The sequence below is a fragment of the Gigantopelta aegis genome, chromosome 6 (genome assembly GCF_016097555.1).
Source record: "Gigantopelta aegis isolate Gae_Host chromosome 6, Gae_host_genome, whole genome shotgun sequence".
Lineage (NCBI taxonomy): Eukaryota > Metazoa > Mollusca > Gastropoda > Neomphalida > Peltospiridae > Gigantopelta > Gigantopelta aegis.
Window position 1 is genome coordinate 971791 of NC_054704.1, and position 27788 is coordinate 999578.

General features: G+C 39.1%; 1 protein-coding gene across 3 annotated transcripts in view; it reads left to right on the forward strand.

The window, feature by feature from the left end:
* Positions 1–27406, forward strand: part of LOC121375136 (acyl-protein thioesterase 2-like) — a 52499-nt gene extending 25093 nt beyond the window's left edge. For 2 of the 3 annotated variants that reach the window (XM_041502392.1, XM_041502391.1), the window contains exons 4-8: positions 7898–7945; positions 12196–12266; positions 15422–15600; positions 20303–20461; positions 25128–27406. In XM_041502392.1, coding sequence (XP_041358326.1) covers positions 7898–7945; positions 12196–12266; positions 15422–15600; positions 20303–20461; positions 25128–25166 — 496 coding nt within the window. In that variant the 3' untranslated portion in view covers positions 25167–27406. The remainder of the gene's footprint in view (positions 1–7897; positions 7946–12195; positions 12267–15421; positions 15601–20302; positions 20462–25127) is intronic. The other variant, XR_005958278.1, reaches the window with a different exon arrangement.
* Positions 27407–27788: the final 382 nt, after the last annotated feature.

Below are 27788 nucleotides of genomic sequence, written 5' to 3' on the forward strand. Positions count from 1 at the left end.
ACCTGTGCCAAGACGTGCTAACAATGGATTGGCTCTAATCTGATAAATTTTATGTTTTTTATTTGGCCTTTCTACCCTGTGGTTGCTTTGTGGAACACTAATAAAACATGTTTCAGTAGATTCTTTCATGAAATCAGACCCTGGTCGGCTTAAAAGATAACAGCAAGGATAAAAAAAATTCCATGGATCCATGGAATTGTGGGGTTTTTTTTTATTTTTTATTATTAGATTTTTTTTTATTATTATTTTTTTTTTTTTTTAAATACATATTTATTGTCCCAGATCATATAGCAGTGTCAGGTTTGGGAGTCCTGAATCACTGCTTTACATTTGTATCCATGGTCTAAGCAGCAACAAACTGTGTTAAAAATAACAAAAACTAATAGAAACTGATTCAGGGTGAAGTTCAACTTATGCATACAGATGAACATGGACAGTGATCTATAATATAACTATTGTTAGATCCGAGAGTTAAATGGGAACAGAGAAAATATCGAATAAGAAGGATGAGAATCAGAAAAGGATTTAGAAGAAGAAGAAGAAAAAAGAAGAAAAATACAAGACAGATATAGATGGCATAAGAAGAAGGAAAGAAGTTATTTTGAATTAAATAAGACATGAAACCCTGCAATCTCCAAACAAGCCATGCACTAAATCAGTCACAATATATATTGCTACATGTATATATGTATACATTATATTTTCTTAATATTAATTATATCTATATCTATATTACTATCACTCACTCATTAAAGAGGTTGAGCCATGGGGACCATTCTTTAATACATTTTTCATAATGGCATTTTTTAAATAGAATATATCTTTCTATTTCAAATTTTTTGTGCAATATGTTTTTAATGGCAGTTGTTTCTAAGCATTTTTTCTGTATTTTTGTACAGTAAATATAGTATTTTATATTAATAATTAGCCAATTAAGAAAGTTATCTTTTTCATTATTTATGAAACCAAACATATTATTTTTATTAAAAGTAATTATATTCCCAGTCTTAGTTAATATCCAGGCTTGTACCGAATCCCATAAGTTTTTGGTCTCATTACACTCTACAAATAAATGTGATACGGTTTCAGGATAATTACTACATAAATTGCACATACATGTATTCGAATCGACGTAGCGAATCATATGTAAAAATGTATTCGTAGCTAAAATTCTTTGAAATAATCTGTATTGGAACCATAATAAAGTTGAATCGTTCACGCATTGGAAAGGTAGCAAATAGTACTGTTCCCAGTCACTTGGTGTAAAAATAAATCCTTGATTCGTGATTTTGGCGTTACTGATTTGAAGTTTATTATATCGTACATATCTGTACATCCTCGTTGGCTTTTTAACAATAGTTTTAGTTTAAATGGGAGAATGGGTTTATTTATTGTTGTGAAACTCATCTTTCAAAGTATCTAAATTTTTAAGGTATGATTTTACTGCTTTTACCAGTGAAACATAGTACAAGAAATTTGTTGTATGATATATATTTATAAATTTACCATAAGACAAGATATCACCTTGTTCATCGAATAGGTCACTTATGAAAATAATGCCTTTGCTGGCATAATTTTTATATATAAATGGTTTTCGATCTGTAAGTATTTCACTATTATGCCAGATGTTAGTACATAAAATATTGTTTACACTTTCAGGATTATGTTTATTTTCTATCTTTACCCAACAAAGTAATGTATCTATCCAAAACTTATTTAGAACTTGGGTGGCTTTTTCCGTAATGAAATAATCTCCATATATTATTAATTCATTTGTTGATACGTTTGTAACAGACTTGAAGAGATAAACCCACTTTGAATTACTTACAAACAATCTTCGTATCCACGAACTTTTTAAAGCGATCATGAAGTTACTTACATTTAACATTTTGAGTCGTCCTACTTTATAGTCTTGAGTTATTAGATCACGTTTTAACTTTTCAGGTTTATTCTGCCAAATAAATTAAAAAAATAGTGTGTTTAGAGTTTTTAAGAACATTTCTCTTGGGTTCGGTAATGATATTAGAAGACGTGTAATAATTGGTATTATTAATGTTTTAAGAACTGTTAGTCTACCTAAAACTGTTAATTTTCTTATAGACTATCTTTTCAATGAACTTTTAATTTCTAGTAGCTTAGGGTTAAAGTTAAGTTCATTAATATTTTCCAAGTTGACAGGAAAGTTGATACCAAGTAAACTGAATTGAGTAGAGCCCCATTCTAACTTCCATCGTGTATGGTGATAAACATCTTTAGAAAAACTTTTTACTGCTTATCCAGATAGCTTTTGACTTAGAGTAGTTTATTTTAGACCTGAAATATGTTCATAATAATCTAATACCATAAATATACTGTACAGGGACTCGGGGGGGGGGGGGTGGGGGGGGGGGGGATCCATCTAAAATAAAACTTGTATCATCTGCGTATTGCGATATTAGATATTCCTCACCATCTATATTTATGCCTTTAATAGTTGGATTATTTCTAATAATAATTGTAAGGATTTCAGCACATATTATGAAGATATATGAATTGTGCAGATTTTGTATCCCTCTGGGACATTTAAAGGGAAGTAACTGATGGCAAATATAAAGACCAGGGTGAAGTTGAGCCAGCCGTTTTCCGCTAAATGTTTGCAAACTATTTGGACTGGTTCCTCAAGTGTTTATTTTGTTTAATATGTAGCATAAAAACAAGTAGCAAAGGGTAAGTGAAAAGGGCTGCCCCAGACTGCCCCTAACAAAACGCTATATTTCCGCTTACACAGTTGAAATAATGCCATGGCTTTAGTTCTCACTAATTTGGCTACAACACGTTTTTTGTCTGTTCTGAATGGGTTTCACGTTTTATCTAGGGACGGGTAATCAGAACCACAACTATTATTTTGCTTGGCCTTATACAATACATATATTCACAGTGCAGATTATAGTATGTTCACAGTGCAGATTATAATATACTAAAAGGCAAAAGTTATTGTGACACACAAAAGACAAAGATAATTGATGATAAGTTTTTACTGCCATGTATGAAACGTTATAACATGGAAAGAGAAATGTCTGAAGGTATGGAAATGAGCAATAGTACATGAAAAGGGCGTACCTGCCATATGCAAATCGGGGTTGGCCATATTCAAAAAATTTCAATTGCCCACCGGGCAAGTAACTCTCAAAATTCACTTGCCCACAATAAAATTAACTCGTCCCAAAACTTTAGCTGTTTAAAACAAAATTAAACTGTTTCAAGCAATTTCACATCATACAAAGCATTTGTAAGCCCTGTATTAATAAATATGTTTATTTCCTTTGTGAATGTAATTTTTTTTTAATAAAATGCTATCGGCATGAAGCACTTCATTTTAGAATAAACATAAAAAATATGCTACTTTGGGTTAATGATTTCACAGTGAATAACATTATTTTATTTTTTATTTATTTTTGTGTGAGGGGTGGAGGTGGGGGTTCTGTGTTTTGTTGTTGTTGTTTTTAAGGGAGGGTTCATGACGGATGAGTTCAAATATTTAAAAAAGTATACTCCTCTATTTTTCAGGATGAATTTTACTTGTAGATGCAGGACATTACATTTCTGGACATTTAATTTTCACAAATTTCAGGGGGAGTATACTATCAGTTTTTCTTAGAAATTCCAGCGTTTGGTGCTCTTGACGTGAGTCCAACACATAGACTCAGTCAGAGACTGCTTTGATCCCGTTACAAATTTTCCTGCATGCGCGCCTACTCACTGTTCTTTAACATTTAGTCAATCAAATGTTAATTGCATGTATATTTAATACATCAATTTAATTGGGAAACAGATGTGAAAACTAGCAGATGGACAACCTAATTTTGTAATATGAAAAGCTACTATATTAGTGAAAAACCGACCGTGCAGTGGAAATTCCCTGACCTTGTTTTATGTGAAACGTGTGTTGCGCGAGCTCACATAGATAAAGTGAAAACTAACTTTACAAAGAGTCTACTTATCAATTTTAGTAACGTGCTGGATCGTAATGTTCTAAACAGCTTTTTCCCGATTCTTCAACATTTTCAGCAATTTACTTCACAGACATCTACATAAAATACCATGATTTACGAATAAATGCCTAATTTCTTAAATGCCTTCAAAATGGAGGGGCGCCTATTCAGAGATGTGGGCCTACTTCCGATTACACGGACACACACATGCTTGCTGCAGACTACAGAATTACAAAATTGCAAGTGTACAAAAGGGATAAACAGGCACTTTGTGTTTGGAAATTATGGTTGCCCGACGGACGACTGAATTGTAAATTTTGCTTGCCCGAGCACCTTTTTTACTCGTCTGGGGCGAGCGGATGAGTACTTTTTGCAAGCCCTGCAAATGAGCCACATCACTAGAGGGGGTCCAGTGCGAAGTTCACACAGTCAGTAGCAAGTGTTTACACCTTGAGCATTGATACAGGCCTGGCACCGTTGTCTCATTGAGGCCACTAAATGCTGGAGAAAGTTCCTGGGAATGCCATTCCAGATCTGAGGAAGGATCAGCTGGAGTTTCTGCAGTGTTGTTGGAGGATTTGGAAGATGTCGCAAGCATCGCTCCATTTTATCCCAGACATGTTCGATTGGTGACAAATCTGGGGACCTGGCAGGCCAGGGTAGCACATCAAAATTGTTCTGATTCAGATACTGCTGCACAACTCTAGCAATGTGTGGCCTGACATCATGCTGCGAGGTCCCAGATTCAAGCATCCCTATGACTCGCCATCTGTCATTTTCACTGAGGCATGGCATGACAAAATTGCATCAAACTGTTCACTAATGGTGTTTTTCTGGACTTCTGAAGACTGCACAGAGTGGCAATCATTTGCGACTGAATGTCTGGCCTTTTATGGTGAACACTGGACAGGATTTCTCCCGAATATTCCATGTTTCTTGCACAAAGCATGCAATCGCTGCAACAACTGCTTGGTTGCATTTCTTTGAGCTGTTTCATGCACATTTTCTCTGGTTTACATATATAAATCCATTCACAAATTTATTACTCCAAACAATCCATGTCATAATAACTTTTGCCTTTGAGTATCTATTCACAGTGCAGATTATAGTATATTCACGATACAAATTATAGTATATTCACAGTGTAGATTATAATATATTCACAGTGCAGATTATGGTATATTCACGATACAGAGTATAGTATATTCACAGTGCAGATTATAATATATTCACAGTGCAGATTATAGTATATTCACGATACAGTATATAGTAAAATGAAACTTCTCTAGTCTGAACCGGACATCCATGGGACCAATAATTTTGTTCGGTGTTCAGAGGTTTACTGATGAAAAAAGAAACGCAAGTTCTGTTTCGGTAATATTACATTTTTATCCGTATACCAAATGTAGTAACATTGACACCTAGGTACCTCATTGTACTGTCTAAAGAATCTTTGGTTAAAACTGGATCAACCGTGAGCATGTGCGAAGCTGCATGCTTTTTATCAGTTTGTCAAGAAAGCGTACATCTGGGCCACTGTCGCGTGCTATGGACTTGAACTCTATACCAAATAAACATTTTGAACAATACACATCGATTGCACATTATTTCATTTCAACATGAAAAGCAAAATGCCGCAATTGTTACAAGTTGATAAGGGTAGGGCTATTGCTCTAATCATGCAGGGGCAATCGCAACGTCGTGTCACCCAGCAATTTGGGGTACATTAGTAAATGACCGTTCCAGGAGCGGATATCTGCACGTTACGTTGCCACGTCAAGATAGAGGCATACGTCTAACACACCTCCGTAACCGATTTCAGACGGCTACGGAGACAGCGAGTCAGGTTGTAGGCACTCGTGGTCGCCCAGTGTGTCCACGATCGGTTATGGGAGTTGAAGTTAAGGCCATGATGTCCCTACGTTGGTCAGCAACTTACACCCAGGTAACGTGTACCTTGACTGCAATGGCTGCGTGCACATGCACTAAATCGGTTTCACTTGGCCCACTGGAGACGTGTGTTATTCACTGACCAGTCTTAGTTCTCGCTTTACGGGTCACATGCAGGGCTAGCTCTGGGTGAGCAAAACATTTCGCCAAATAAATTGCACAAATCAATTTTTTTTTTTTAAATGTCAATGTCAATTATTACATAAAATTATTTCGCTATAGCTAGCTCGGAGATGAATGACAACATATCTATCAATGTCGATGTGAGCCATATTTCAGATGCATGCGTTAAGGAAAACCAACAAATTTGGGGGAGTTTGGAGGGGGGGGGGAATTTCTCATGGCATGAACACGCCTCTCGTGGTCATCCAGGGCAATTTTACAACCGTAAGATATTGGGATCAAGTCATCAGGCCTCATGTCCTACCACCTATCCATGCTCGTAACCTTAGGTTGCAGCAGGATAATGTGAGGCCGCACATTGAGAGGGTTTGTCTTAACTTCCTCAACCAAAACAATGTCCCAGTGCTCGATAGGCCACCCTACAGTCCAGATTTGAACCCAATCGAGCATTTGTGGGACGAGCTGGACAGGAGGGTCAGGAAGCGTGTCAACATCCTAAACAACGTCGCTCGGCTCACGCGGGCCCTTCTTGATGAGTGGAATAACATCCCACATAGGACCATAAACAACTTGATTGGGTCAAGGAGAGTTAGAGCAACTACTGCAGCTCGGGGTGGACACACACGCTATTGATTTGGATCAGGAAATGGCATAGGGTACCGACATTTCAAAGTTATCCATGCAAACGCCTTCTGTGATAACACAACACTTGTCATTATTTACTCAGTAATGAATCCAAACAATAATATAATCATCAATAAAACATTTCAAATATATACCACCGAAAAACAACTTTCATTTGTTTTTTCTGTCGGTATATATTCACAATGAAGACTATAGTATATTCACAATGCAGACTATAGTATATTCACAATGCAGACTATAGTATATTCACAATGCAGACTATAGTGTATTCACAATGCAAACTATAGTATATTCACAATATAGATTATAGTATATTCACAATATAGATTATAGTATATTCACAATACAAATTTATAGTATATTCACAATACAAATTTAGAGAATAACTAACGAGCTTCGAGGACTTATGAATTATATGTGCCTAGTGAATGAATAATTGTAAACTCGAGCCTTTGGCGAGGGTTTTACAACATTCATTCACAACATTCATTCACGAGGGACAAATAATTTGTAACTTCTCGTAGCAAGTTAGTTATTCTCTTTATTACCCATTGTCAATTTCAACTGATTTTTAATTTAAAAATTCCTCTGCAGTCTACGACAAAGCCATCAGCCATTACGTCATATACTCTTACGCGCATTACACGACGTAATGTAAGTGACATCATAGCACAACGGCATTCTTTTTATAGCCAAATGTTTACAGTACAAAATAATACAGCTGTATTTGCATTAAAAAATAATAATTTTTTATATATTACTAAAGCCACTGCTTATGAAATGTAGATTGTATAACGTATGTGTAATCTGACTCATGAATGGAAACATATGAATGAAAGTGAAGTTCTGGCCTTGGCAAGCAAGCAACCAAACGTCGTGATTTTTAAACCAGCCAATCAGTGCTATAGAAGCAATCTGCACCCTGCAGAGATCAAAACAATATTAGCCTGTATATTTGAGCCCATATGGGTAATAATATACAGTGAAACCTCTCAAAACTGGACCCTCTGTAAACTGGAATTCCCCCTGTATCAGACATTTTTCATGGTCCTTTTTTAAAATGAGTACAGAACTTAACCTCTCTAAACCAAATACCTCTTAAAACCGGACATTTTATTTGGTTCTGAGGGTGTCCGGTTTAGAGGGGTTTCACTGTAGTATATTCACAATACAGATTATAGTATATTGTGTTATGTTTGTGTTTTCAGGCCACATAAACCTGTTACTCTAAATGGAGGGATGCACATGCCGTCTTGGTAAGTAATGATTTCTGTGTGAATAGTCTGATTTACATATTTATGGATATATTTATAGTGCAGACTTTAGTATATTCACAGTGCAGACTATAGTATATTCACAATGCCGACTATAGTATATTCACAATGCCGACTATAGTATATTCACAATACAGACTATATTATATTCACAATGCAGACTATATTATATTCACAATGCAGACTATAATATATTTGCAATGCAAACTATAGTATATTAACAAAACAGATTATAGCATATTCACAATACAGACTATAGCATATTCACAATGCAGACTATAGTATATTCACAATACAGACTATATTATATTCACAATACAGACTATAATATATTCACAATGCAGACTATAGTATATTCACAATGCAGATTATAGTACATTGTTTATTCACAATGCAGATTATAGTACATTGTATATTCACAGATTATAGTATACACATGTATTCACAATGCAGACTATAGTATATTTACCGTACAGATTATAGTATTGGAAAATTCACCGACCAAGCTTAAAAATTCACTTACCTAATTTTAACCAGGCATTGAATTAGGGGATTCTGTCTCTTCATCTGACACTTCCGACCCCACACCTGTGATTCCGTCTCTTACACGTCCGACGCCAAACCTGTGGTTCCATCTCTTCATCTTACACTTCCAACCCCAAACCAGTGGTTCCGTCTCTTCATCTTACATTTCCGACCCCAAACCTGTGATTCATTCTCTTCATCTGACACTTCCGACCCCACACCTGTGATTCCGTCTCGTACACGTCCGACCCCAAACCTGTGGTTCCATCTCTTCATCTTACACTTCCAACCCCAAACCTGTGATTCCGTCTCTTACACGTCCAACCCCAAAACTTGTGGTTCCATCTCTTACACTTCCAACCCCAAAACCTGTGATTCCGTCTCTTACACTTCCAACCCCAAAACTTGTGGTTCCATCTCTTCATCTTACACTTCCAACCCCACACCTGTGATTCCGTCTCTTACACTTCCAACCACAACCCTGTGGTTCCGTCTCATCATCTTACATTTCCGACCCCAAACCTGTGGTTCCGTCTCGTCGTCTTACATTTCCGACCCCAAACCTGTGATTCATTCTCTTCATCTTACACTTCCAACCCCAAAACTTGTGGTTCCATCTCTTCATCTTACACTTCCAACCCCAAACCTGTGATTCCATCTCTTACACTTCCAATCCCAAAACCTGTGATTCCGTCTCTTACACTTCCAACCCCAAAACCTGTGATTCCGTCTCTTACACTTCCAACCCCAAAACCTGTGGTTCCGTCTCTTACACTTCCAACCCCAAACCTGTGATTCCGTCTCTTACACTTCCAACCCCAAACCTGTGGTTCCGTCTCTTCATCTTACATTTCCAACCCCAAACCTGTGGTTCCGTCTCTTCATCTTACACTTCCAACCCCAAACCTGTGGTTCCGTCTCTTCATCTTACACTTCCAACCCCAAACCTGTGGTTCCGTCTCTTCATCTTACACTTCCGACCCCAAACCTGTGGTTCCGTCTCTTCATCTTACACTTCCGACCCCAAACCTGTGGTTCCATCTCTTCATCTTACACTTCCAACCCCAAACCTGTGGTTCCGTCTCTTCATCTTACACAGGGGTTCAACAATTTTCCAAAAAAATACTTGCCTCAGGGCAAGTGCCCTATATATTTTTCCACTTGCCCATACTTCTTAAGGTAACCAATTGTGTTACTCCTATTTAATTTAATACAGTGCTTAATAGTGTAATAATCTTGAAAGTAATTGGTTTAATTGCACAAATAAAGAATTTTGCCAATAGGTTACAACTCTTACCCAGGAAGTACTAAATGTATATGTCCAGTAGTATCAACTGTCTTCTCTATTTGTTGATTTAAACTTTATTTTTTTAAATAGTGTCCATTTGTTGATTTAAAGTTTGTTATTTGTTTGGTAGTGTCCACTTGTTCATCTAAATATAATTATTGTGTTAATGTATGCCTTAGTTACCACTTGTATGGCCATGGATGTTGTGAGATCCTGTTCCACTCGTGAGCCATTCTTTTATGGCTGGCATTGGTTCAAAAATGTTTAGAGATTTTGGCCCATGTGTCATTATTGTGTATATATTATTTAACATTTTTTGCCCCTTTTTTTGGGGTGTTTTTACCTTGTTCATAGCCGAGAAAAGTCTCTTGCAAACAGTCGTGGCTGGGCTCAGAGTAAATATGAGCTCTTACTTTGGAAATGTTTTTAAATAGTGCAGGCTTGGTAAACAGCAGCCGGGGAGGGGGTGTTCATTGATTGCAGCCTTGTATTTTTAACTTACTGAGCATAATTTATTTGTTAAAAACTATTAATAATGCAGAAACAATGAATATATTCATGTATGCTTAGAGGGCATCACACCATCACGATTATGACGTAGGGCTAATGAAATCTACCTTGTCACGATTATGACGTAGAACTAATGAAATATAACTTCACCGTACCCGTTCATTTTACACAAACGTAGATTTAAATTTGTAAAGTACTGAAAACCCCCATTAAGTATGTTCTGCTACAAGGTTTATTATATCTAAACTAAAATATCTTGCAACTTTTATAAGAATACAGTTCATAATATGTATGCTCTGTTCAAGTAAACTCGGAAATTATAAACTTGCTTTACGCCCCCATTCATTTGCAAAGAGCAGATTCCAGAAGCACGTTAACGTCTAATTTAATTTGAATATGACAATTTTAAACTGTATCCCACCTCATTTACCATGTTTGCAAGGATTAAACATTATGATTGCACACACAAGGCATGTATACTTTATTTTTATATAAGCTGTAAAGCGTATTGGACGCTATTTCTCTGAAGATCATTGAACTGAATATTTGTATGAATTCAGTCGAACGTTCAGTGGCGGAAATTACCGATCTTAGTCGATAGTAAAAGGGGAATAACTCTAAAGTTGTTATCGAACTTTTCAACACATTGTTTTCCGTTTTGGTGTGTCAACACATTGGCAAGAGTTCCGATCGTTCCAGCATTTAGGGTTAGGGTTAGTTCTCCTCAGAGCTATGTAAATGTTTGTACGATTTTGAACACTTTCCAAAGGTTTTACCAAGATTTGTAACAAAATTTTAAAAATGATTTAGGTGTTACATTTGTCACTTGTCATCGGGCATATGCAGTTAACATAATTACTTGCCCGGCATGAAAATTCCACTTGGCACAGGCGTCGGGCGATGGGATTTTTGAACCCCTGTTACACTTTCGACCCCAAACCTGTGATTCCGTCTCTCCATCTTACACTTCCGACCCCAAACCTGTGGTTCCGTCTCTTCATCTTACACTTCCGACCCCAAACCTGTGGTTCCGTCAAAAGCGAAAACGGGACAATGACGATGGATCTCACTTGACAAAAGACCAAATGTACAACACGACGAAACTGAAAGTTACAAAATAATTTAAGTTTTTGTTTCATTTTACTGTTATAGTCGTAAATGTGTAATCTTACAAAAAATAGATAAAAATCCAGTTATAATTGATCAAGAATTTGGGCTAGTGCTTTATCTTGGTGGGCTAGTGGTTTTCACAAACCCACTAGCCCTGTGGCTAGTGACTTTTCAAAATATTTGTCATACTCTGGTTAATGAGAATCGTGCTAAATGTGCAGCCTGGTAACTGTTGATGAAATGAAAACCAGTATTTAATGGAAAATAACTAACTTTGTTACACTGATATGGGGGATAATTGAAATGGTGATTGGTAAATTTTTCATTTTACAAACAGCTAAGCCAGTTTGGCATGGTTTGTGGTTTGCAGGGCTTTACGTCTGACTAATTTTGGCACCACAGGCAATTTGTCTGTTCTGAGCATACCAAGGTCCTCTTTGAGCAGTAATGCTAATAATAGCTGATAAAAGAGTTGTACATATTCAGTAATACATTTTAAGTTCTATTAATGTAATTACAGCTTAACATTCCATTTATTTTATGTGAAATGTTTTTAGGTTAGCATGTTTGTACTTGATTTGGGCTTGCTTTTTGGGGACACACCCTTTATCCTCCAGTTAGAGGTAACAAACAGTACACCAGATAGGATTGCACCGGGTCACACAACTTTTCATAGCACTTTTAAAGCTACCAGTCCTGCCTTTGTTGATAAATGTGCATGAGTAAAGAAAGTTATTTTAAAATTAAAAAACATATTTGTTGCTTTTTACACAGAAAGGTTTTGTGTTATTTTTTGTAGGTTTGACATCAAAGGGTTGTCACCCGATGCCCCTGAAGATGAAAATGGTGTAAAAGAGGCATCCAATATTTGTAGGTGTAGATGTGAGATAGACATCAATATGTATAGGTGTAGGTGTGAGATAGACAACAAATATGTATAGGTGTAGGTATGAGATAGACATCAAATATGTCTAGGTGAGATAAACATCCAGTACCTGTAGGTGTAGGTGTGACATAGACATGAAATATGTGTAGGTGTGAGATAGACATCCAACATGTCTAGGTGAGATAAACATCCAATACCTGTATGTGTAGATGTGAGATAGACATCCAATACGTGTAGGTGTGAGATAGACATCCAATACATGTAGGTGTAGGTGTGAGATAGACATCCAATACATGTAGGTGTAGGTGTGAGATAGACATCCAGTATGTATAGGTGTAGGTGTGAGATAGACATCCAGTACCTGTAGGTGTAGGTGTGAGATAGACATCCAATACCTGTATGTGTAGGTGTGAGATAGACATCCAATACGTGTAGGTGTGAGATAGACATCCAATATGTATAGGTGTAGGTGTGAGATAGACATCCAATATGTGTAGGTGTGAGACATCCAATATGTGTAGGTGTAAGATAGACATACAGTAGGTGTAGGTGTGAGATAGACATCCAATACCTGTAGGTGTGAGATAGACATCCAATACGTGTAGGTGTGAGATAGACATCCAATATGTGTAGGTGTGAGACATCCAATACGTGTAGGTGTAAGATAGACATACAGTACCTGTAGGTGTAGGTGTGAGATAGACATCCAATACGTGTAGGTGTGAGATAGACATCCAATACCTGTAGGTGTAGGTGTGAGACATCCAATACCTGTAGGTGTAGGTGTGAGATAGACATCCAATACCTGTAGGTGTAGGTGTGAGATAGACATCCAATATGTGTAGGTGTGAGATAAACATCCAGTACCTGTAGGTGTAGGTGTGAGATTGACATCCAATATGTATAGGTGTAAGTGTGAGATAGACATCAAATATGTATAGGTGTAAGTGTGAGATAGACATCAAATATGTATAGGTGTAAGTGTGAGATAGACATCAAATATGTATAGGTGTGAGATAGACATACAATAGGTGTAGGTGTGAGATAGACATCCAGTATGTCTAGGTGTAAGTGTGAGATAGACATCAAATATGTCTAGGTGTGAGATAGACATACATTAGATGTAGGTGTGAGATAGACATCCAATACATGTATGTGTAGGTGTGAGATAGACATCGTATATGTGTAAGTGTGAGATAGACATCAAATATGTGTAGTTGTACTGTATGTGTGAGATAGACATCGAGTACGTGTAGGTGTATGTGTGAGATAGACATCAAATATGTGTAGGTGTAGATGTCAGATAGACACCCAGTATGTATAGTTGTACTGTATGTGTGAGATAGACATCCAATATGTGTAGGTGTAGGTGTGAGATAGACATCCAGTATGTGTAGGTGTGAGATAGACATCCAATATGTGTAGGTGTGAAATAGACATGAAATACGTGTAGGTGTATGTGTGGGATAGACATCAATATGTGTAGGTGTGAGATACACATCTAGTATGTGTAGGTGTTTGATACACATCTAGTACATGTATGTGTGAGATACATCTAGTACATGTAGGTGTGAGATACACATCTAGTACATGTATGTGTGAGATAGACATCGAGTACGTGTAGGTGTATGTGTGAGATAGACATCAAATATGTGTAGGTGTAGATGTCAGATAGACACCCAGTATGTATAGTTGTACTGTATGTGTGAGATAGACATCCAATATGTGTAGGTGTAGGTGTGAGATAGACATCCAGTATGTGTAGGTGTGAGATAGACATCCAATATGTGTAGGTGTGAAATAGACATGAAATACGTGTAGGTGTATGTGTGGGATAGACATCAATATGTGTAGGTGTGAGATACACATCTAGTATGTGTAGGTGTTTGATACACATCTAGTACATGTATGTGTGAGATACATCTAGTACATGTAGGTGTGAGATACACATCTAGTACATGTAGGTGTGAGATACACATCTAGTACGTGTAGGTGTGAGATGCACATCTAGTACATGTATGTGTGAGATGCACATCTAGTACATGTAGGTGTGAGATACATCTAGTACATGTAGGTGTGAGATACACATCTAGTACATGTAGGTGTGAGATACACATCTAGTACATGTATGTGTGAGATACACATCTAGTACGTGTAGGTGTGAGATACACATCTAGTACGTGTACGTGTAGGTGTGAGATACACAACTAGTATGTGTAGGTGTGAGACACACATCTAGTACATGTACGTGTAGGTGTGAGATACACATCTAGTACATTTAGGTGTAGGTGTGAGATACACATATAGTACATGTAGGTGTAGGTGTGAGATGCACATCTAGTACATATAGGTGTAGGTGTGAGATGCACATCTAGTACATGTAGGTGTGATATACACATCTAGTACATGTAGGTGTAGGTGTGAGATACACATCTAGTACGTGTAGGTGTGAGATACACATCTAGTACATGTAGGTGTGAGATACACATCTAGTACGTGTAGGTGTGAGATACACATCTAGTACGTGTACGTAGGTGTGAGATACACATCTAGTATGTGTAGGTGTGAGACACACATCTAGTACATGTACGTGTAGGTGTGAGATACACATCTAGTACATTTAGGTGTAGGTGTGAGATACACATCTAGTACATGTAGGTGTGAGACACATCTAGTGCATGTAGGTGTAGGTGTGAGATACACATCTAGTACATTTAGGTGTAGGTGTGAGATATACATCTAGTACGTGTAGGTGTGAGATACACATCTAGTACATGTAGGTGTAGGTGTGAGATACACATCTAGTACATGTAGGTGTAAGATACACATCTAGTACATGTAGGTGTGAGACAGAAATATTGTTTGATTGAGTCATTCTGTTGGTGTATCAGTGAAATATTGTATTGGTGTTCTTCAGCGAAGTACATAGACGAGTCCTATATTCCTGTAAATGAGGCACTGGATAGAGTCATCCACTATTTTGTCAAATGCCCATTCAAGGTATTGTACTGGTATGTTTCAGTCAAATATTGTTGCATTTCATTGAGGTATTGTGTTGGTGTGTAGCAGTGAAGTATTGACTTTGTGAGTTTCAGTGAAATATGTGTGTTACACTGAGGTTGTTGTATTGGTGTTTCAGTGAAGTTACTGATAGAGGAAGAAGAACATCTTGGTATTCCCACAAACCGAGTGATCATTGGCGGATTCTCCCAGGGTGGAGCAGTGGCCCTTCACACAGCCTTTACCTACCCAAAACCTCTCGGCGGAGTCGTGGCCCTTAGCTCATGGATGCCTCTACACAAGCAGCTGATTTCATCGGTAATTTCTTTTTAAAACTACTTAATAAACTACTGTGTATTCAGGTGGTGTTTTATTCTCATAGAATACTGTGTATTCATGTAGGGTTTTTATTCACATAGAATACTGTGTATTCAGATGGGGTTTTATTCTCATAGAATACTGTGTATTTATGTAGGGTTTTTATTCACATAGAATACTGTGTATTCAGATGGGGTTTTATTCTCATAGAATACTGTGTATTCAGGTGGGGTTTTATTCTCATAGAACACTGTGTATTCAGGTGGGGTTTCATTCTCATAGAACACTGTGTATTTAGGTGGGGTTTTATTCTCATAGAATACTGTGTATTTAGGTGGGGTTTTATTCTCATAGAATACTGTGTATTCAGGTGGGGTTTCATTCTCATAGAACACTGTGTATTTAGGTGGGGTTTTATTCTCATAGAATACTGTGTATTCAGGTGGGGTTTCATTCTCATAGAACACTGTGTATTCAGGTGGGGTTTTATTCTCATAGAATACTGTATTCAGGTGGGGCTTTACTCTCATAGAATACTGTGTATTCTGGTGGTGTTTTACTCTCATAGAAAACTGTATTCAGGTGGAGTTTTATTCTCATAGAATACTGTGTATTCAGATGGGGTTTTATTCTTATGGAATACCGTGTATTGAGGTAGGGTTATATTCTCATAGAATATTGTGTTCTGGTGGGGTTTATTCACATAGACTACTACAACATGTCTATGTGACATAAGCTGCTTTACCGTGTGTATGTGACATAAGCTGTTACACCATGTGTATGTGACATAAGCTGCTATACCGTGTGTATGTGACATAGGCTGCTATACTGTGTATGTGACATAAGCTGTTAACTGTTTTGTATGTGACATAAGCTGCTATACCATGTGTATGTGACACAGACTGCTACACTGTGTGTATGTGACTTAAGCTGTTACAGGTAGTACTAAACCAAATAACTTCCTACTGGGTCAAAGTTTTAATAGAGAAGTGCATGGCAGTTGTCAGGCCAGACACCGTTAGCCACTGCAGTGTTCACTCATTCTCAGTGCATAGCAGGTGTCAGGCCAGACACCATTAGTCACTGCAGTGTTCACTCATTCTCAGACACCATTAATCACTGCAGTGTTTTCTCATTCTCAGACACCATTAGTCACTGCAGTGTTCACGCATTCTCAGTGCATAGCAGGTGTCAGGCCAGAAACGCCGTTAGTCACTACAGTGTTCACTCAGTCTCAAACACAGTGCATTAGCATTAAATTTAACAATGTAGTTGCCTATAAGTAAGCCCCTTTCAGATGATCTAGAGTTTTGTCGGAATGCTGTCTGTATGTGTCACAAGGATGTCCTGGTCTTGATTTCAACACCAACAGAGATTCCAGTGTGCTGTCCCCAAGAGAAGCTCTCTGGTCTGTTCTGTTTTTCCGAACTGTGTAAAACACTCGCTCACAGTGAGAACTACTGTGTGGAATGCACAAAATTCCACACATAACATTTTGTACAGTAGATGTCCGTTCGCATCTTGCATTTTACCTATGGCTATCCAAGTTTGATCCAGTCTCTCTTTTATCAAATGTTTGACGTCTTGACACTGATATGCTATGAACTCTTCCATCACCAAATCCTTGGAAATTCCTTTTCGAAGTAAACATGGAAATTTATCCAAAATATATCTCAGTGCAATACTGGATGACAGCGAAGACGCTTGCAGAGTGACATCTGCTACCTCAGCATGGCACAGTATGGGTTCATTCAGTGGCAGTTTCTGTATGAAGTAGTCACATGCATTTTGAAAATACATCCGGACACATGTGTAGAATTCTGCAATTCTACTCTCTCACAGATGATCATTTCCCTTATTTGCTATATACTCCTTGGCTGCCTCTCCAATGACTAGCTCCTCGTTGGTCTTCTGATTATATTTCAGTTTGTATTCAACTTTGTTAACAGACTTGCCAACAAGAGCAGATGGCTTGACAAAGTGGATCATCACTTTTCTAACAAGAGAATGCAGAGACCTTCTGAGCAAGTGAATCTTTGGATCTTCAGCTTGTAAATTCAGCAGAACCTCATCAAATACATGAACAGTATAGTTCAAGAAAATAACAGTTGCTGCAGTGTTCACGCATTCTCAGTGCATAGCAGTTGTCAGGCCAGACACCATTAGTCACTGCAGTGTTCACTCAGTCTCAAACACCGTTAGTCACTGCAGTGTTCACTCATTCTCTGTGCATAGCAGTTGTCAAGCCAGACACCATTAATCACTGCAGTGTTCACTCATTCTCAGTGCATAGCAGGTGTCAGGCCAGACACCGTTAGTCACTGCAGTGTTCACGCATTCGCTGTGTATAGCAGGTGTCAGGCCAGACACCATTAATCACTGCAGTGTTCACATATTCTCAGTGCATAGCAGGTGTCAGGCCAGACACCGTTGGTCACTACAGTGTTCACTCAGTCTCAAACACAGTGCATTAGCATTAAATTTAACAATGTAGTTGCCTATAAGTAAGCCCCTTTCAGATGATCTAGAGTTTTGTCGGAATGCTGTCTGTATGTGTCACAAGGATGTCCTGGTCTTGATTTCAACACCAACAGAGATTCCAGTGTGCTGTCCCCAAGAGAAGCTCTCTGGTCTGTTCTGTTTTTCCGAACTGTGTAAAACACTCGCTCACAGTGAGAACTACTGTGTGGAATGCACAAAATTCCACACATAACATTTTGTACAGTAGATGTCCGTTCGCATCTTGCATTTTACCTATGGCTATCCAAGTTTGATCCAGTCTCTCTTTTATCAAATGTTTGACGTCTTGACACTGATATGCTATGAACTCTTCCATCACCAAATCCTTGGAAATTCCTTTTCGAAGTAAACATGGAAATTTATCCAAAATATATCTCAGTGCAATACTGGATGACAGCGAAGACGCTTGCAGAGTGACATCTGCTACCTCAGCATGGCACAGTATGGGTTCATTCAGTGGCAGTTTCTGTATGAAGTAGTCACATGCATTTTGAAAATACATCCGGACACATGTGTAGAATTCTGCAATTCTACTCTCTCACAGATGATCATTTCCCTTATTTGCTATATACTCCTTGGCTGCCTCTCCAATGACTAGCTCCTCGTTGGTCTTCTGATTATATTTCAGTTTGTATTCAACTTTGTTAACAGACTTGCCAACAAGAGCAGATGGCTTGACAAAGTGGATCATCACTTTTCTAACAAGAGAATGCAGAGACCTTCTGAGCAAGTGAATCTTTGGATCTTCAGCTTGTAAATTCAGCAGAACCTCATCAAATACATGAACAGTATAGTTCAAGAAATTAACAGTTGCTGCAGTGTTCACGCATTCTCAGTGCATAGCAGTTGTCAGGCCAGACACCATTAGTCACTGCAGTGTTCACTCAGTCTCAAACACCGTTAGTCACTGCAGTGTTCACTCATTCTCTGTGCATAGCAGTTGTCAAGCCAGACACCATTAATCACTGCAGTGTTCACTCATTCTCAGTGCATAGCAGGTGTCAGGCCAGACACCGTTAGTCACTGCAGTGTTCACGCATTCGCTGTGTATAGCAGGTGTCAGGCCAGACACCATTAATCACTGCAGTGTTCACATATTCTCAGTGCATAGCAGGTGTCAGGCCAGACACCGTTGGTCACTGCAGTGTTCACTCATTCTCTGTGCATAGCAGGTGTCAGGCCAGACACCATTAATCACTGCGGTGTTTACGCATTCTCTGTGCATAGCAGGTGTCAGGCCAGACACATTAATCACTGCAGTGTTCACATATTCTCTGTGCATAGCAGGTGTCAGGCCAAACACCATTAATCACAGTAGTGTTTACGCATTCTCTGTGCATAGCAGGTGTCAGGCCAAACACCATTAATCACTGCAGTGTTTACGCGTTCTCTGTGCATAGCAGGTGTCAGGCCAGACACCGTTGGTCACTGCAGTGTTCACTCATTCTCTGTGCATAGCAGTTGTCAGGCCAGACACCATTAATCACTGCAGTGTTCACTCATTCTCTGTGCATAGCAATTGTCAGGCCAGACACCATTAATCACTGCAGTGTTCATATATTCTCTGTGCATAGCAGGTGTCAAGCCAGACACCATTAATCACTGCAGTTGTCAGGCCAGACACCATTAATCACTGCAGTGTTCACTCATTCTCTGTTCATAGCAGGTGTCAGGCCAGACACCATTAGTCACTGCAGTGTTCACTCATTCTCAGTGCATAGCAGGTGTCAGACCAGACACCATTAGTCACTACAGTGTTCACTCATTCTCAGTGCATTGCAGGTGTCACGCCAGACACCATTAGTCACTGCAGTGTTCACTCATTCTCAATGCATAGCAGATAGCAGATTCTTGTTACACCCTCGCTATAGCCTCTATTAGAAACATACTTATCTGCCCTTGATTTGCATGTGCGCTAAACGGTCCAAACATCCACTGAATTACTTCCGGCATGTTTACGCTCCAGTCGAGTGTTGTGATTAGTTTCAGAATAAATACAACACGAATATCCCTGTTAAACTCGAGTGTGGTGATTTGTTTCAGAATAAATACAACACGAATATCCCTGTTAAACTCGAGTGTGGTGGTTTGTTTCAGAATAAATAAAACATGAATACCCCCGTTAAAACTCGAGAATGGTGATTTGTTTCAGAATAAATACAAGTGTGGTGGTTTGTTTCAGAATAAATACAACACGAATATCCCTATGCTGCAGTGTCACGGAACAATGGATCCACTCGTGTCCTACAAGTGGGGTGAGAAGACCAAGCAGCTGATCACATCGTTCAACCCAAATCTTACTTTTAAAAGTTTCCCAATGGGACACACCACCTGTGAGCAGGTACTAGTACATTCATACAGTAATACCAGTATTTATTCCACATTTAACCTTCAGACTACTGGAGTAATTTTTGACAGAAATCATGTTGAGTTGTATGTGAAAAGGTAAGTACTATTTTTGTGGGGTTTTCTAAAAAAAAAAAAATATATTTTAGATTGGTTAATATTAATGGTTTAAATATTGCACAAATTCAATGAAGTCACACTTACTTGCACAATATTGGGGTTAGCTGTCCAGTGTTTACATGTATGGCCATAATTATTACAAATCACTGTGTTTTGCTGACCACAATGTTCTTTGGAAACAAACTATTATGATTCATATCCCAAAATTACATAAATTTTGTTGTTGGTAAAACGATCAAATTTATTATAAAATTGGCTGTCACAATGAGCTATCAATTCCTCAAATGACTGCGATGTTCCATAATTGTTGTTAAGCGAAAATACTCGTCGAAAACGACTTTCAACTTAAAATTCCCAAGTATTTTCCATTGAAAAACTAAATCCGCCATAATCTTCATTAATCTATTCCGTGTTGGTCTATTATTTCTGGTCAGAAAGAAAGAAAGAAATGTTTTATTTAACGACACACTCAACACATTTTATTTATGGTTATATGGCATCAGACTTATGGTTTACCGGCCTCGGTGGCGTCGTGGCAGGCCATCGGTCTACAGGCTGGTAGGTACTGGGTTCGGATCCCAGTCGTGGCATGGGATTTTTAATCCAGATACCGACTCCAAACCCTGAGTGAGTGCTCTGCAAGGCTCAATGGGTAGGTGTAATCCTGCCTGTGGGAAGCGCAAATAAAAGATCCCTTGCTGCTAATCGGAAGAGTATCCCATGTAATGGCAACAGCGGGTTTCCTCTCAAAATCTGTGGTCCTTAACCATATGTCTGACGCCATATAACCGTAAATAAAATGTGTTGAGTGCGTCGTTAAATAAAACACTTCTTTCAGACTTATGGTTAAGAACCACACAGATATTGAGAGACGAAACCCACTGTGGCCATGGGCTACTCTTTTCGATTAGCAGCAAGGGATCTTTTATATGCACCATCCCACAGACAGGGTAGTACATACTACAGCCTTTGATATACCAGTCGTGGTGCACTGGGTGGAACGAGAAATAGCCCAATGGGCCCACCAACGGGGATCAATCCCACACCGACTGCGCATCGAGCGAGCGCCTTACCACTAGGCTACGTCCTGCCCTTCTGGTCAGTGTCATGTGAAAATGGCTGGAAATATGAATTGGTTTATTTTTTAAAACAATTTTGAAATGGTACATGTATCAATGTTTCCATAGCTTGCACTCAATTGGGAATTCCGTTGAGGCATTGAGGCCCATCACAGTGCTCAGTTCTTTGTATGGGCTGAGACCCAACACACTATCTATCTCCTTTAATCATATAATGTTTCATAGAATTTTATTTAACCCTCTTTATTTGTGTGGCTAAAACTGTTTTTTATTTCCCCCTACGTTTGTTGATGATTCTACCGCTGCTCGGTATAGCATCAATGTGTATGTTTCGGTGGTAAAGCCATCCTTAGTGACGTCATGCCACTGTCACTCTACTAGTAAGCGATCCTACCAATGATCGGTATAGCATCACTGTGTATGTTTCAGTGATAGAGCCATCCTTAGTGACGTCACGCCACTGTCTACTAGTAAGCGATTTTATCACTGCTCGGTATAGCATCACTGTGTATATTTCAGTGATAGAGCCATCCTTAGTGACGTGACGTCACGCCACGCCACTGTCACTCTACTAGTAAACGATTTTATCACTGCTTGGTATAGCATCACTGTGTATGTTTCAGTGTTAGAGCCATCCTTAGTGACGTCACGCTACTGTCACTCTACTAGTAAGCGATCCTACCAATGATCGGTATAGCATCACTGTGTATGTTTCAGTGATAGAGCCATCCTTAGTGACGTCACGCCACTGTCACTCTACTAGTAAGCGATCCTACCAATGATCGGTACAGCACCACTGTCACTCTACTAGTAAGCAATCCTACCAATGATCGGTACAGCACCACTGTCACTCTACTAGTAAGCGATCCTACCAATGATCGGTATAGCATCACTGTGTATGTTTCATTGATAGAGCCATCCTTAGTGATGTCACGCCACTGTCACTCTACTAGTAAGCGATCCTACCAATGATCGGTATAGCATCACTGTGTATGTTTCAGTGATAGAGCCATCCTTAGTGATGTCACGCCACTGTCACTCTACTAGTAAGCGATCCTACCAATGATCGGTACAGTGGTGCTGTCACTCTACTAGTAAGTGATCCTACCAATGATCGGTATAGCATCACTGTGTATGTTTCAGTGATAGAGCCATCCTTAGTGATGTCACGCCACTGTCACTCTACTAGTAAGCGATCCTACCAATGATCGGTATAGCATCACTGTGTATGTTTCAGTGATAGAGCCATCCTTAGTGATGTCACGCCACTGTCACTCTACTAGTAAGCGATCCTACCAATGATCGGTATAGCATCACTGTGTATGTTTCAGTGATAGAGCCATCCTTAGTGATGTCACGCCACTGTCACTCTACTAGTAAGCGATCCTACCAATGATCGGTACAGTGGTGCTGTCACTCTACTAGTAAGTGATCCTACCAATGATCGGTACAGCACCACTGTCACTCTACTAGTAAGCGATCCTACCAATGATCAGTATAGCATCACTGTGTATGTTTCAGTGATAGAGCCATCCTTAGTGACGTCACGCCACTGTCATTACTAGTAAGCAATCCTACGAATGATCGGTATAGCACCACTGTCACTCTACTAGTAAGCGATCCTACCAATGATCGGTACAGCACCACTGTCACTCTTCTAGTAAGCGATCCTACCAATGATCGGTACAGCACCACTGTCACTCTACTAGTAAGCGATCCTACCAATGATCGGTACAGCACCACTGTCACTCTACTAGTAAGCGATCCTACCAATGATCGGTACAGCACCACTGTCACTCTACTAGTAAGCGATCCTACCAATGATCGGTATAGTGGTGCTGTCACTCTACTAGTAAGCGATCCTACCAATGATCGGTATAGTGGTGCTGTCACTCTACTAGTAAGCGATCCTACCAATGATCGGTACAGCACCACTGTCACTCTACGAGTAAGCGATCCTACCAATGATCGGTACAGCACCACTGTCACTCTACTAGTAAGCGATCCTACCAATGATCGGTATAGTGGTGCTGTCACTCTACGAGTAAGCGATCCTACCAATGATCGGTACAGCACCACTGTCACTCTACGAGTAAGCGATCCTACCAATGATCGGTACAGCACCACTGTCACTCTACGAGTAAGCGATCCTACCAATGATCGGTACAGCACCACTGTCACTCTACGAGTAAGCGATCCTACCAATGATCGGTACAGCACCACTGTCACTCTACTAGTAAGCGATCCTACCAATGATCGGTACAGCACCACTGTCACTCTACGAGTAAGCGATCCTACCAATGATCGGTACAGCACCACTGTCACTCTACTAGTAAGCGATCCTACCAATGATCGGTACAGCACCACTGTCACTCTACGAGTAAGCGATCCTACCAATGATCGGTACAGCACCACTGTCACTCTACTAGTAAGCGATCCTACCAATGATCGGTACAGCACCACTGTCACTCTACGAGTAAGCGATCCTACCAATGATCGGTACAGCACCACTGTCACTCTACGAGTAAGCGATCCTACCAATGATCGGTACAGCACCACTGTCACTCTACTAGTAAGCGATCCTACCAATGATCGGTACAGCACCACTGTCACTCTACGAGTAAGCGATCCTACCAATGATCGGTACAGCACCACTGTCACTCTACTAGTAAGCGATCCTACCAATGATCGGTACAGCACCACTGTCACTCTACGAGTAAGCGATCCTACCAATGATCGGTACAGCACCACTGTCACTCTACTAGTAAGCGATCCTACCAATGATCGGTACAGCACCACTGTCACTCTACGAGTAAGCGATCCTACCAATGATCGGTACAGCACCACTGTCACTCTACTAGTAAGCGATCCTACCAATGATCGGTACAGCACCACTGTCACTCTACGAGTAAGCGATCCTACCAATGATCGGTACAGCACCACTGTCACTCTACGAGTAAGCGATCCTACCAATGATCGGTACAGCACCACTGTCACTCTACTAGTAAGCGATCCTACCAATGATCGGTACAGCACCACTGTCACTCTACGAGTAAGCGATCCTACCAATGATCGGTACAGCACCACTGTCACTCTACTAGTAAGCGATCCTACCAATGATCGGTACAGCACCACTGTCACTCTACTAGTAAGCGATCCTACCAATGATCGGTACAGCACCACTGTCACTCTACGAGTAAGCGATCCTACCAATGATCGGTATAGTGGTGCTGCATGTGATTGTAAGACTTCCTCTTAATTTGTTTTTTAGTCATAACAATTTTCATAATTTTATATATTTTATGCAGTTATAACAGTTATTGGGCCTCATTTAATATGTTTTGTTGCATCAATATTTGCCATTATTTAATGTGTTTTGGTACAGTCATCTTAGTGTTTTTCTAACCATTATCTTGTTCTTTTAATGGTCTTATTTACTCATTGTGTTTTTTTCTTTTGCAGGAAATGGAATGTGTGAAAGAATTTTTATCCAAATTTTGACCAACTGGAAAAAGTAGATTTTAACAAGAGTTGCACCTGAAGAATGCAATTAAGTGTTGTACTGTCAGTGACTGTTACATTGGACTATGCACAACAATGGCAGACACTGGCTTTTTATGTTCACTTGCTCCATGCAGGTGGACAACATCTTTTAGTTACGTCACATGCTTTATGATATAGAGATACAGGGAGAGAATATATCTTAAACAAAATGAATGTGTGTTAGTCATGAACAGTGTTTTCTTAGAAGAAACATCCATGAGGAATTTGTTAATATGACGTGTTTATCATTGCTCGGTATGGCGAAGAGTTGGAACTAGTGGTGTTGTACTCTTGAACACAAAAACAATGACGGGACAAACGATCTTATGTTGACACCTGTACTGTATTGTACACATTGTTTAAGTGCACTTTATAAAAACATTGGTCAATATGTATATAAATCGAAATTACAAAACCGTATTCTGTGATCAAAATCATATCTCTGCACAAGGCAGTCAAAAGAATGTCTTGGGCAAAGTTGTGATTACTTCCATGATACACTATCAGGTGCTAGTCCTTAGGAGGACTGCCACTCCCTAGCAAATCCATAACATGTTTATTCCCTCCTACACTGCCTGTAGGACTGCCACTCCCCTAGCAAATCCATAACGTTTCATCCCTCCTACACTGCCTGTAGGACCGCCACTCCCCTAGCAGATCCATAACATGTTTCATCCTTCCTACACTGCCTGTAGGACCGCCACTCCTCTAGCAGATCCATAACATGTTTCATCCTTCCTACACTGCCTGTAGGACCGCCACTCTAGCAGATCCATAACATGTTTCATCCCTCCTACACTGCCTGTAGGACTGTCACTCTCAAGACTAGTTTAGAAACCCCAAACTAGCACAGGCTAGACCTCAATGGAACACATACAGCTGTGAGTGTGATGGCATGCACTACTGTCCCATAGTTCAGTCTAATATCATCTATGTACTAAGTTTGAAATCATGTTTTCTGCTTCAATCAACCAGTAGAAAGGTGCCAGAACGCTCTGCTAGGAAACATGTTTTCTCGTTCTATCAGCCAGTAGAAAGGTGCCAGAATGCTCTGCTAGGAAACATGTTTTCTCGTTCTATCAGCCAGTAGAAAGGTGCCAGAACGCTCTGCTAGGATACATGTTTTCTCGTTCTATCAGCCAGTAGAAAGGTGCCAGAACGCTGTGCTAGGAAACATGTTTTCTCGTTCTATCAGCCAGTAGAAAGGTGCCAGAACGCTGTGCTAGGAAACCATCTGGCACACATCCCTAGATGGTAATGCACCTTTTTCATTGGTTAATTGGTCTTATTATTTACGACGTTGCTACCTGTTGATTATGTCATTCTGTAAGCAAGGTAGTACATGTATGTGATGTCACGTAATATGTAACGCTGCATACATTCTGTAAGCAAGGTAGTATGTGATGTCACGTAATATGTAACACTGCATACATTCTGTAAGCAAGGTAGTATGTGATGTCACGTAATATGTAACACTGCATACATTCTGTAAGCAAGGTAGTACATGTATGTGATGTCACGTAATATGTAACACTGCATACATTCTGTAAGCAAGGTAGTATGTGATGTCACGTAATATGTAACACTGCATACATTCTGTAAGCAAGGTAGTACATGTATGTGATGTCACATAATATGTAACACTGCATACATTCTGTAAGCAAGGTAGTATGTGATGTCACGTAATATGTAACACTGCATACATTCTGTAAGCAAGGTAGTATGTGATGTCACGTAATATGTAACACTGCATACATTCTGTAAGCAAGGTAGTATGTGATGTCACGTAATATGTAACACTGCATACATTCTGTAAGCAAGGTAGTACATGTATGTGATGTCACGTAATATGTAACACTGCATACATTCTGTAAGCAAGGTAGTATGTGATGTCACGTAATATGTAACACTGCATACATTCTGTAACACTGCATACATTCCTTCTCGTAACATAATACATACATGAGCTGAACAAAAGACTGACCACAAAAATTATGCTAATATAAGACTAACCACAATAATTATGCTCATATAATCAGACTGACATCACAATAATTATGATGTATTCTAAGACTGACATCACAATAATTATGATATATTATGACTGATCACAATAATGATTGATTACTTTTTTAGACTCGTGTCAGAAAAACTGTCGACTTGAACCAAAAACTAATGTTCTAAATTTGTTTAATTGTACATAACATTAGTTTGTTTTGTTTAAAGACACCACTGGAGCACATTGATTAATTAATCATCAGCAATTGGATGTCATACATTTTGTAATTTTGACATATTTCCATTACCAACAAGGGATCTTATAAATTATATGTATGCACTTTCCCACAGACAGGAAAACACATACCCTGGCCTTTGACCAGTTGTGATGCACTAGTTGGAATAAGAAAAAAACTTAATCAGTTCAATGGATTGTAAATTTTAAAAAATGGATCTCCCACCAGGAGAAATGGATTAAAAAAAAAAAATCAATTATAGTAAAATATGCTAATTATGAAAATATCATTTTACAATTTATGAGCTGATAGTTTTTACTGTTGGTGGGTACTACTAATTTATTTA